The 12,946-nt window shown below is 30.0% G+C and overlaps 1 protein-coding gene across 1 annotated transcript in view; it reads left to right on the top strand.

Moving 5' to 3' along the window:
• The window catches only part of LOC103604424 (neural cell adhesion molecule 2), a 116,988-nt gene that overhangs the window by 85,428 nt on the left and 18,614 nt on the right, over positions 1-12,946 (top strand). Inside the window, exons 7-8 of the mRNA XM_008588975.1 lie at positions 3,985-4,172; positions 8,665-8,761. Of these exons, the coding sequence (XP_008587197.1) occupies positions 3,985-4,172; positions 8,665-8,761 (285 nt within the window). The remainder of the gene's footprint in view (positions 1-3,984; positions 4,173-8,664; positions 8,762-12,946) is intronic.

Genomic DNA, 12,946 nt, shown 5'->3' on the forward strand with positions numbered 1-12,946 from the left:
TTAAGCAAGGTGACAGATTCAGACCCTGGTACACGTCACTTTTTTTTTTTTTTTTTTTTTTCTTTTGATGCTGGTAACTTAAAATCAGAAATTCAGTCAAGGTCATGGATGTAATAATTGTTTAAATGTTCTAACTCAGCTTTCTGCCTGTACAGCAGCCATTTAATGAAATCTAAATAATTTCTCTTCAGGGATCATTTCATTGTGGTGATAGTTAAAAGAACACAGTTCCTTGATTTTTAGTCTGTACTCATATTACATCCTGTTCACAATATGACCCATATTAAAGTCTATGCAGGAATGCATACATTTTGCTTAAAAATAGAACCCTTAAGTAAGAAGATTTGGGAGTCTACAGATAATTAATACCTTTGCTACCAAGGACCACTACATTATTTCCTCTAGTGTATTTTCTCTTTCTAAAGATACTAACTTATTTAAAGTATATTTACCAATTATTTTTCATTTTATTATTATACATATATATGCATATTAATGTACTTATATTTATGTAGTAAACTACACCAGAGACTTTTATAAACATAAAAAACATAACATTATCCCAAGAAGTTTATATAATTCTTGCCAAAAGCAAATGTCACTTTTTATACTGGTATGGTCCAATGCCTCTTCATATATGGTAAAGTGATATATATGTATATTTTTAAAACTTGTCCCAGACTCATGTTTTCCATCTTAAAGGACTCCTATAGTTTAAGGAATTTGGAAATTAAATATCTAGTTAAACTCCTTCATTCTTTAAAGAAAAACAAAAAAAAGAACAAATCTCAAACTGATAAACAGAAACTCAAGGCCACATTATTGCTACTTGGCAAAGTTGGGACTCAAATCCAATGGCAAGTCCAGTGCTATTTCCAAAACCTAGGCCAAAAAATGCATTCATGCCTACTTTTTATCCTTTATGGGTGTAGGTGTGTGTGTGTGTGTGTGTGTGTGTGTGTGTGTGTGTGTGTGTGTGTGTGCATGTATTAGCAATTGCTGCTCTTTCCAGTTTTGCTTATGACATATTCTTCTCTCCTCCCCCTTCCACTATTTTTTTAAACCACTGAAGTTTATTTCCCCTGTACAATGTTTTAAGCCTTTCATAATGTGAAAAGTTCATGTATTTTCTGAAAATTTCAATTTTTGATTTACCTACATGAAATATGGCTACATGTTTTAGCCTCTCCACATGTTGCTCTGCAAATCTCTCATCCTTTGTCCCATAGTGGCTCAAGGCCAATTCCTCTATTTCATTAACGTGGTAATCTTTTGCCAGTGAATAGATATTGTTGCTTGCTTCTCTTGATATTTACAAATCATATCCTGTAAAGAAATTCAGTTTCCGTTTTACCATAGACAAGAGTTATCAATATTTTCTTGCCTCACAACAAAAATATATTTTTCAGTGTGGTTTTCTGCATAGTATGTATAGACTACAGCACATATCACATTCAACATCAGTAACTTTAAGTTGAATTCCCACTGAGTTCATCAGTCAGGCAGTTAGTGGCAATTGCTTTCTTTTATAGAAAAACTAAATCTTACCCTAAATTTGCAATTAAATTTTAATAATATAATACACTTATGTATAGATATCATATTGTGAACAGAGTATGACTGTGAGTCACCAATTAACAGTTCAATTGGCATGCATGATTTTCATATGAAACTATATTTATATGTAAATGTATTATTCATAAACCTCTCCCTAAAAATCATATAATGCTAAAGAAATGGTATTTCATGTGTATTAAGAAGCAATAAAATATTTTTAGATGCAGATGTAGCTTAGCTTTTGACTTTGAATGTCAATATGTTTGACTTTTCTTACAGCTTTTCCTTTAATTAACTGTGTCCTTAGATTCTTCACTTCCCTGGCCTTGAAAAAGTTTTTTTTTTTTTCTCTCTTGAAAACATCTTTTCAATTTAGTTGAACTGCTGAGTAGGAATGTAATTTATTGTTTAATTTCTAGTCAATTCAATGTGCTGTTTCCGAATTTTGAAAACACTGTGTAAGCCATTAAGGAAGTAATTGTGACTAAGAGACATCCTAACTCACAAAATGCAGATTGTTTGGTGGAAAAATCATCACATAGAACATTTCAATAACTTATGACCATGAGGAAGAACATAGAATGTTGTGGGAGCAGAGAAACTTCACCGAGAATTGAAGGGTGTGGAAAGGCTGTATTTAGGAAGTGTGAGGCTTAGTTTCAGAGGCAGTCAAGTGAAGAGAAGGGCAGGCATATGCAAAGCTGACAAATGACCATCGACAAAAACATCTGTATAATATTTACACACCTAAGTGAAAGATGCAACACTAGCTATTGAGCCAATACTCTTTTGTAGAATATTGAGTTGTTTTGAGTTTTTGTTATTAAAATAGTAATTCATTAAAAGTCCTTTAGATAAACCTTTGATAACATTTCTAATTATTGTCTCTGGATAGGTACCTAAGACTGAATTGTAGAATCAAGATTGTAAAGCTTTACAAGGCTCTTTATCTTCCTGAGGAATAGTTCCAATAATATTCCTTTCAATAATGTATGATAGGGTCCATATCACCAAAATGTTACTAACACTAAATATTATAATTTTATTTCTGGATTTCATTGGGAATATAGTGGATGTTGGTTAAAATGGCCCTAGATTCATATCCAAGCCCTACAAATTAGTAATACGATGAGCTTGACATCTCTTACCCCAAATCCCTTATCCATAAAACAGAGATTACACATTCCTCGTAAGGTTCCTAAAACTATTAAATATAATAAAATGTATATTTTGTTGTATAGAAAGTATTCAATAAATATTTCATACTTGTGTGTGAAATTGGCATTTAAAACATTCAATAAAGCATAAACAGGAGAAGGACTTTTTAAATAATTATTTCTGCATTTGTAATTCAGGTTATAATTCTTACATGGTATGCCTGATTATAAGCAACAGACATAAAAAAACTGTACATAGTTGATTTTTAGGTTATTAGGGGTGGTAAATAAAATGTTAAATGTTAGACAGTGAAAATTGATAATTTGGTACGGGATATTAAGTTGTAATATTAAGTTCTAAATTAATATTTGTAACAATAATAGTCAGTATAAATACCAGCAACATTTTAGCTACAACTTAATTCAGGATTATGCTTTTATGGAAAAATAAAAAATATAATTTTTTCAAATAATTGTATAGTCAGGAAATTGAGACCCAGAGAGGTTATGATGTTTGGCATTTGTTCTAGGTCATAGTTCTGGGGTGCAACAAGGCTAAAAACCATGTTTGTGTGTTTTCACAATTACGTTTTATTCAAAAAATGATGTAATATATTCTGTGTTTTCTCTTAAATGTTATTATAGTGGTCTGGTTTAGAGAAATGAAAATTGATAAGGAGTCAAAGGAATTTATTAATTTTCAAATTATTTTTTATTAATTAACATGTCTGGTTTAATAAAAATTGGAAATGTGGATACTTTTAAAAAATCGTCATTTAGTTGCAAAGTTGCCATTTCAACTTAGATTTTATACCTGCTTATTCAAAATATTTTATGGACGAAATTATTATGTCCAGGACAAGTTTAAAAAATGACACAAGAACCATTGAGTTCATTAGGTTTCATCCTAACCTCTCACTTTATAATGTGGGTTGTTCGAAAAAAAGTTTCTACACATGTAGACAGTCATCAGTTTAAGCGATGGATATTTTTGTCAGATTATTAAGAACAAATTTAATTCTGAATGTTCCTTTATCTTTTAATAATTGACCAGATTTGAATGTTCTCATATTAATGATATAGAATTATGTAATGAAACATTTAAATAACATGTATTTTCATAAGTTCTGGTACCACATATTAAATATATGAAATTTGAATTGTTACAACCTCTTTCTTACAGTCAAATAAAAATTACTAATGTATATACTAATTACATGATTATTTATCATAAAGAAAAGGTCTATAAATATTTTATTATATTTTACAGATGCTCCCAAGTTTATATCAAACCAAACAATTTATTACTCTTGGGAAGGAAATCCAATCAATATAAGCTGTGATGTGAAATCAAATCCACCAGCATCAATCCACTGGAGAAGAGAGAAATTAGTTTTACCAGCTAAAAACACCACTAACTTAAAGACATATAGCGCAGGAAGGAAGGTGATATTAGAGGTAAGTCTTCATGTATACATTAATAAATTGTATTATTTTAGCGGTTGTGTACTATTTCAGAATATATTTAAATGCCTTCATATACACATATATTGAAATTCTAGTGTATATACTTCATATTTATTTACTTAAAATAGATCAATTTTATGCATGTAGATCATAGACCATTAATTATTAATGTCTCAGTATTTACTTATATAGAAATATGGGTGTATAGAAAAGACGATTATTTTTCATGAATTTTCTTTTGTAAAGAAAAAACAATTGTATCAGGAAAAATGTGAGGAGAGGGAGTTAATAATTCAGCAGTTCTTGACGGCGAATACTTTAACTTCACGTTGACACTTTCATTGATTCTGCAGTTATAACTTTGTTTTCCTCAGACTGGCACATACAAATGCTATTTACTGATAACATATTTAAAGTTCTAGTCTATGTTCTTAAATAAATGAAATTTACTTATTTATTGACTCATTTTATTTTATTTTTAAAATTAATATTGTGGATAATTGTTTTTTACTGCCAAGTGACTGGCCTTTAAATACTCTTTGAATAAAATTCTTCTTATTTATTAATTGCAGATTGTATGTGTCTCTGTGTGTGTGTGTGTGTGCAGTGCATGTGTCAGTTACCAAAGTTTATAACAATGATCATCAGCCCTTCCAATTTATGAACAAGTGAAAATCTTCTGCATCCAGCCTTCTTTAGCTGAAAAGATGCTACATTTTCCCCATGAATTTAGTATAAACTAAATAAAGATATGTTTTAGTATAATATCTCATATCTGTACTTCATTAAGTTTGGGTATTTTCGTTGGTGCTACACAGCTCTTCTACTGGTAATGGGACTTAGTAAAATGTTTGGTTGATAGAAGGATTTTGTCATCCTATCTTCAAATATTTGAATAGCTGACTGGTAAATAAGCTACTTTGTCTAAATCAGTTTTAATTTAAATCAGTTTCTTTGGAATTGTCATTTCACCCAGACATTTGGGCAGATTTAACCTTAATTTTAGGTTGTTGCTTTACTTAAAAACTGAGATTAGATTTAACTTCGGTTTGGGGTAGTGTATCTCCTGGTCTGCCATAATAAAATAGTACACAACTGAAATTTATTTTCTCAATTCTGGAGGCTGAAATTCCAAGATCAAGGTGCCAGCAAGGTTGGTTTCTGGAGAGGACTCTTTCCTCAATTTGTAGATGGCCACCTTCCTGTTGTGTCCTCACACACCCTTTTCCCTGGGCGCGCGCGCACGCCACACGCGCACACACAGAGAGAGAGAGAGAGAGAGAGAGAGAGAAAACGCTCTAATGTCAGTTCCTTAATTACCTCGTTAAAAGCCCTATCTCTATATACATTCACAATGGCAGTTAGGGTGTCAATACATGAAGTGTGGATGGAGGGGTGGTGGGCACTTTAGTCCATAATCGGTAGATTTTAAGTTTATACTTAAATGACAGACTAATATATAATTTTTGCTTTACTTCATCTTGACACTTTGGAGTTTCTGGGACCACTCATAATCCTTCATCGTTAATGTCAAGAAATATTTTATAAATATAAAATTTGAATATTTTATTTATATAAAAATCTCATGTTATTTGAGCATCTGCCTAAATGACATTCTTCCACACCCCGAAGTAAAAAATAAGTAATTTTTGTTTACCTTACAAATAGTCAAATTGGTCAAAGCATTGATTTTGAAAATACACTTTTTAAGTGTATACTGTTTTACATGAATTACATTTACATCCTGAATAAAAAATATAAATGTGTAAATAACACAACTTGAAAAGAAACTACAACAAAATAATGATAACAAAAAAATAAAAAGCAATAACAATCATTACTAATTATTAATTACTAGCACACATAGTTGCTTGGGATAATAAATTATTTTCATAATAATTATTATGATATGCACATATGTGCAAATTCTAAAAAACATAATAAAGTACAGAAAACAATCAAGTTTACACTTAATAATAAATGGATCAATAATAAATTAAGTGATTTTGGAGTTTTTCCTTTTTCTTTGATTAAATATATACATATTCAAACTTTTAAATTTATGAATTTTAAAATATAATCAACTATTATGTGTACTCTGTGGGTTACTCCCAATAAATGTATCCACAAAGAAAGATCATGAAAACCTTTTTTTATTTTTTATGTGAACACAACCTTAGATAATAACACAACTTTTCAATTTTTGAGCAAAAATGGACTGCAAGAAGTTTCTAATAGGCTGGTCGGAACAATATTTTGTTTTGGATCATTTGTATTATTGTTCCTTGTCTTGAGTATGAATGCTGACTGTTAAATACATGATTTTTTCACCATGGGATACATAGAAAGAGGAAATCAATTTTTTGAAGGCTTAGAAAAAAATTAGTAAGCCTCTTCATTAACTTTGTACTCTCAGTTTATTTTGATGTTCAAAACTATATTTGTTCATGCATTATATTCTTCAAAGCCTAACATCATAAATTAACTTGAATTTATTAAAACTGCGTATTTAAATATGAAGAAATTGTCTTATGGGTAGATGTGCCTAATATTTTCTAGATGAATATCAGCAATGATTTGCACATTTAAAACACTGACATATTTTTTACTTAATGCGTTATAATGTAACTTTGGGTGTATTATCTTATATTTCGATAAAATTATCTAATATTTTATTGTGTTGGGTTTGAGTGTCTTACCACTACTAGACTTTAGTTTCATACTGCTTTCCTAGATTACACCAAATACGCTTCAGAGTTTGTGATTTGGCCAGGATACGTCTAGAGCTGTGTTTTGTTTTTATTTTTTAAAATCTGTGCTATGACAGGTATTTTCTCTATTTGTTAACCACACAACATGAAAAAAAAGGAATTACTTATTTAATGTGGAGTTGTAAAGCTTGTATCAATCGATAGCTGAACTCTCAGAATTAACAAAAGAAAAAAAAAATGAATCAAACCTTGTAAAAACCATTCCACTGAAAATGGCTATGTTTAAATTATTAATCTTAAGGAGCTGTGCAATAGTCACAATTCTTTGTTGTGGCTATCCTGTCTTTGCATTGTATTGATTCAGCAGATGCATTCTTCCCTTTGGAATATACAAATAACTTTCTTACATGCCTGTAAGATAAGAAAATTTTCTTTTGTTAAATTCCTTTCTCATTAGTAAAATTATTTTTGAGTTAAATTAACCTAGTTTATTAAAAGCTGCATGTAAGAAAAATAAATATTTGAATCACTTAAGGAATACTTACATAACAGCCATTAAAACTCCTAAGCCTTAAACCTATGATTGTTCCTAGATGGACAGCTGACTAGAAAATGAATGACACAGCTTTTTTGTACTCTTTCAGAATTACCATCTTCAATGGACCTCAAAATTGCACTCTTAGTTAATATCCTCCCATTACCACAAAATCATTTTTCCCTCTTTTGGGACAGAGTTTAAATTAACAGCAACTCTTGTTGTGAGCATATTCTTTCTTAATAATAGTTACTGGGATAGAAAATTATATCTATTACTATCATCAAATCACTTTTCTCAATTGATACTTCAGAATTTCTGTACATTAGAATTACAGGGTTGGTCCCAATGTTCACCGATAGTATCCCCCAAGGTTAACTTAATTATGGATTTCAAATGTGTAAGGTTTGAGGTCAGCGATTTTCCACCTAAAGTGAAAGAGAATAATAGGAATTGAATGAAAATGGAGGCAAGATACTGCTATTACGTATCAAGAAAAAGTGCCTGTCTACGGGGATTGTAGCACAAGGGCAACATTTTCTTGAAAATGCCTTCCCAAAAAAATGTTTTTTAGAATAGTTCCTCATCCTTTGTTAGTATTTTATGTTCAATAAACTCGAAAGGGAAAGAAATCTCACATATTTTGAGCCTTTCTTGAACTTTAAAACTGCCTGGTCGTAGATTGAAATGTTGAAAACAGAATTAACAATGTTTTTGGTACAAACTTCTTTTTGTTGTTGTTGTTGTTGTTGTTGTTTTTGGGGGTTTTAATTTTTTTTATTGAACGTAATTGATTATGCATATTTGTTGGGTATATAGTTGAATATCAATACCTGTTTGCAATGTGTGATGATAGCTTCTTGTTTTGAAATTTATATCTGCATTGACTGAAATCTATTTTTTTTTCACAGTGTGTACTACCTTTTGAGCTGTGCATATAGGACGATCTAATGATTTTGCTATGCAATAGATGCATCAAAATGGTGACATTTATCCACTTAATGAATTAATACATATGCTATGATTCATCTAGTTCTGTGGATAGCATAGGTTCATGGATACATCTCAAAAGGATTTTTATTACTTAGTAATGCTTACTTGATAAAGAAAAAAGTTATGACAAGGAGTTTTGGAGTGAATAATTGAACACATGGGCAAATAATAGGCACACTTGAATCTATCTGAAAACTTCTGTGATGTTTTAGAATTGTAACTTTTATTATTATAATTATTTTAGATTGCACCTACATCTGACAATGACTTTGGACGATATAATTGCACAGCCACTAACCGTATAGGAACAAGATTTCAAGAATATATTCTTGCTTTGGCTGGTAAGTATAGCACAATAATTTTTAAGATCTCATAAAATAGTTCTATAAGCAAATAAAATTTCAAATTGATAAAAATACCATCATCTAATTTTAAATGCTAACAAAGAATATCTTATGCATTTTAATAAGTCATGATACAGGTTATTATTCAAAAGAAAGAGCAAGTGTTTAAAAACTTGGAACAGTTGTGCGTTACATATAATGAGGACCTAAAATGTATTTATTGATCAAGATTATTTTAAACCTTGATTGCAATTTCCACAACTTCATAAATGAGATGTTTGTGAAAAAAGAAGGGAATGTATATTTTAAGAAATTAAATTATATTTCAAGGAATGTAAGACTCCTATTAAAAAAATAAAAAATACCCTGAGGGAAAAAAAGTGAACTATCATTAATCTATTTTAAACTTCTAGACTTGAAAGTTTACAGTCATCTTAGTTTGAGAAGAAAATAAAAATTTAAGGTGTATAACTTTTACTGAAAAATGTTTTTTGTGTATATAAAAACATTCTAGTTTTGCCCCTAAAATTTAATAACATGTAGAGTAAAAATTAATTTTAAGTAGAAATCCAGCTATGTTTTTTTGCTATGTATATGTTTTACAATACCGATAAGGTATCTAAAAATACACTTCTTATAATTTGTGTAGCTTAGATGGAAGAATGTGATGTGGTCTCTCCTACGACTAGGTGGGAAAATATGCAAAAATTACTGTAAGTGTTACAATTTTTTGGTGACAGTCGGGTACAGGAATCCAAACCTTTGACCTTGGTGTTTTTATCACCACTCTCTAACCCAGTGAGCTAAATGGATAGCCTTGTTTTAACAGAATAAATAACTTATGTGAATAAATATTAAATCATTTTCTCAGTAGAGTTCTTATCTTTAACTGTAGCCTTATATTAACTCATGAAAGACGGTCGTTTTTACTGCTATATAAATGTATTCTCGAAAGTAATGTCATTGGTTGTAAAGGCCACAATGGAAATTTTTAAAAGTTCACTAAGCTCATAATACTCACATTATTACATAACTTGGAAAACCTGTTATTCTCCAATTCAAGTTTTACTACATTGCAGAAGAAGAGATTCTGTGGTAGGAATTGAGGGGTGGGGGCAGAGATGAAAAAATTAAAAAGAGAGAGATTCACAACAGCAGGAGGGAGCAAGGGATAATGGAAGGAAATAAAACTAATATTTACTGTCTACCATGAAGTTACTGAAAAATCAATTTCAATGAAATCAGTTTCAATGAAAATCATGACAAGTAGGTTCTCCACATTTAAGACTAGAATGTAGTCATTATACAAGCAAATTAAATTCTAGGAAAATGAAATGTGCTAAGTCTCATCAAAATTCATCAATAATAAGAAGTATCATCTGTACTGTTAAGAAGCATTCACTATTCATATTAGTTTCAAGCCTTAGGAAATTAGGCAAATTTCCTTGTAATTAGTATGAGCTTTTTGTAAATAACTTGATATATGATCAATACATGAATATTTAATTTTATTAAAATTGACACTTTTATATATTGCCATTTTAGAAATTGTGTAGTTTTATATCTATCAGGTACAACTTGATAAATACAAGTTTTTGTTTTTGTTTTTATAGTTTAAGAGTTTGAAATCCTGGAAAAAAATATAAAAAATATAACATTATATTGATGAGATTTAAACAATCCCATTAAATTCACAGGAAATATTTTATGTATGTGCACCCTCCTATATCACAATACTAACTATAATATTTTTCATTGGAAAGTATATTTTATGCCTACCCCCCTAATGAAGATATTAAATTAGCGGGATTTCCTCTGGCCAATCATAATAAAATTAAAAATTTTCATTTAAGCTAAGAGTCAAAATGCTTTTGCAAATATTCTTGAATACTGCATGTCTACTAATATTCCAAGTTTTGTACAATTCCAGTCTAAAAATGTGTTTTTTAAAAAGGTAGATTCAATTGAAATTGTAATAAAGATATCAAAATGAATTAGATTCTGAGCCCCAGATAACAAACATACATTTAAACATCAATATTTATAAATATCAATCTTTGATGGGACCCTTTTATTTAAAACAAATATTTGGTGTAAAATTTAATCTTTGCTGCAGAACCCAAACACTAAAAGTATAATGTGATTTTAAATAAAATATAAGGGAAATATTATATAGAAGTTTAAATATTTAAAATAAATCTAAATATCACAATTCAATATTTAATTAGCCTACTTGACCTAGTAAAGGTTGAGATCATTTAGCATATGGTATTTTACACTGTAACAGATTACCTTACTTCCAAAGGGCAATAAATTAAGAGCCAAAATTTAGCAAGAAATTATATGCTACACATTCAGTGAAAACTGTAGAAAAGTTCTTCCTTTTTTAACAGTCTCTGTCTCAAAATCTTTTTTTCTTCCTTTCTTCTTCCTTTCTTTCCTTCATTTTTTCCTCTTAATAATTAAGTTCTACATCTGAGAAAGGTAGGCATCTATATGGGGGTGGAATGGGCCCAGCAGCAGCCTGACAAGGGTGTGAGAGTCTGTGTATAACATGGCAATTAGATTGTTTCATAGAGCTTATGTAGGAGCATGTTTTGTTTGCCATAAATGGGGGTGGAATGGGCCCAGCAGCAGCCTGACAAGAGTGTGAGAGTCTGTGGATAACATGGCAATTAGATTGTTTCATAGAGCTTATGTAGGAGCATGTTTTGTTTGCCATAAATACACACTATAGTTTGCATCATGTCGACTTACTCTAAATGGTTCGTATTAAAAAGAAAAAATACTGTATACTGATTTTGCAAATTTTCTATAAAAATAAAATGGTTTCAAAGAAAAGGAAAGAAAAAAATTGAAGGAATTAAGACCAATAAACAAATACGCATAGAATAAAGCAGCTTTAGAAAAGTAAAATAACTTGTGAAAATAGGTAGTGTTCTTGATAAAAATAATCTACATCTTGTTTTGTGTATATACATAATTTGATATGTCACTTTTAGAAAGTTTTACAATATTAAAAATGATATTTTGCATATTACATACTAATGTATTCATTGATAAATAATGTTCTCCGAAATTCAGTTATACATACTTGTAAAATACAGCAAAAAAAACTCTTTTAAATCTCCTAATAAATACGATGATAAAATTGTTCTTAGAAGTGGAGATAACAGTCCCTATTTAGTAACAGGGTATGGAAATAAGCCATACAGACACCAGCCACATATACTTATGATCTGGGTCTGTCATTTTCATGCCTCATTCTCTCCTTGGCCTTTATCTCTGTTGGGGAACAACACCTTGATATAGTATAGTAAGAAGACAGATAGAAATGATTTCCTAAATTAAATCATGAGTAGTCATCATCATAATTCTCCTAGTAGCTCAAATTATATATATATAGGACCCTCTTAAATAAGGAGTCAGCCTGAGGACAGCATCTCTTTTTGTCATATCATTTCCTACATGTGATCCTAATGGTTCCAATGCTTTTATTTTTTTAATCCACTTTTTCTTTTTACATTCTCACAACTAATTACAAGTAACCAATGATTGGTCATTTCTAAAGTTATATATTTTTAAATAAAAGATTTCCAAAGTGTTTGGATTAAATTAGAAAAACTCAGAACAAATCTTTGCATTAAACCTTCATTTTGAATTCATTAAAAGAATTGGTCCAGTCCTCTTTACCTATCTCCTGTCTTGAGAAAATTGAAAACAAGTACTTTTATATATAATTTTATTAAAATATGAGATATTTCACACATTTGCTTGATAATTTTGTTTTATTAACTTTTTATCAATATGTCCACTAGAAATATGAGAGACAGATTTGTTTTTAAAGAATTTACCATAAAATTCTTTTGTAAAATGCACCTCCTTGGTGACGATCCTGCTTTCTAGTTAGGATGCATACCTTCTTTTTGAGTTTATGTACATATATTTGAGTAAATTAAAGTTATAGGACACATAAGGCTAAATAAAACTGTAACTATATAGTGTTATTCCTTTCTCACTGAATTAGTCTTTTTTCTGTTGCTTATAACAGTACCTGAAACTGGGTAATATATAAAGAACAAAATTTATTTCTTACAGTTTTGGAGGCTGGGATGTCCACAGTCCAGGGGGCATATTTGGTGAGGGCCTTCTTCTAGGTTGTAACTCCCCACCGGGTCCCAT

Source organism: Galeopterus variegatus, unplaced genomic scaffold (assembly GCF_000696425.1).
Source record: "Galeopterus variegatus unplaced genomic scaffold, G_variegatus-3.0.2 Scaffold5135, whole genome shotgun sequence".
In the NCBI taxonomy this organism is placed as follows: domain Eukaryota; kingdom Metazoa; phylum Chordata; class Mammalia; order Dermoptera; family Cynocephalidae; genus Galeopterus; species Galeopterus variegatus.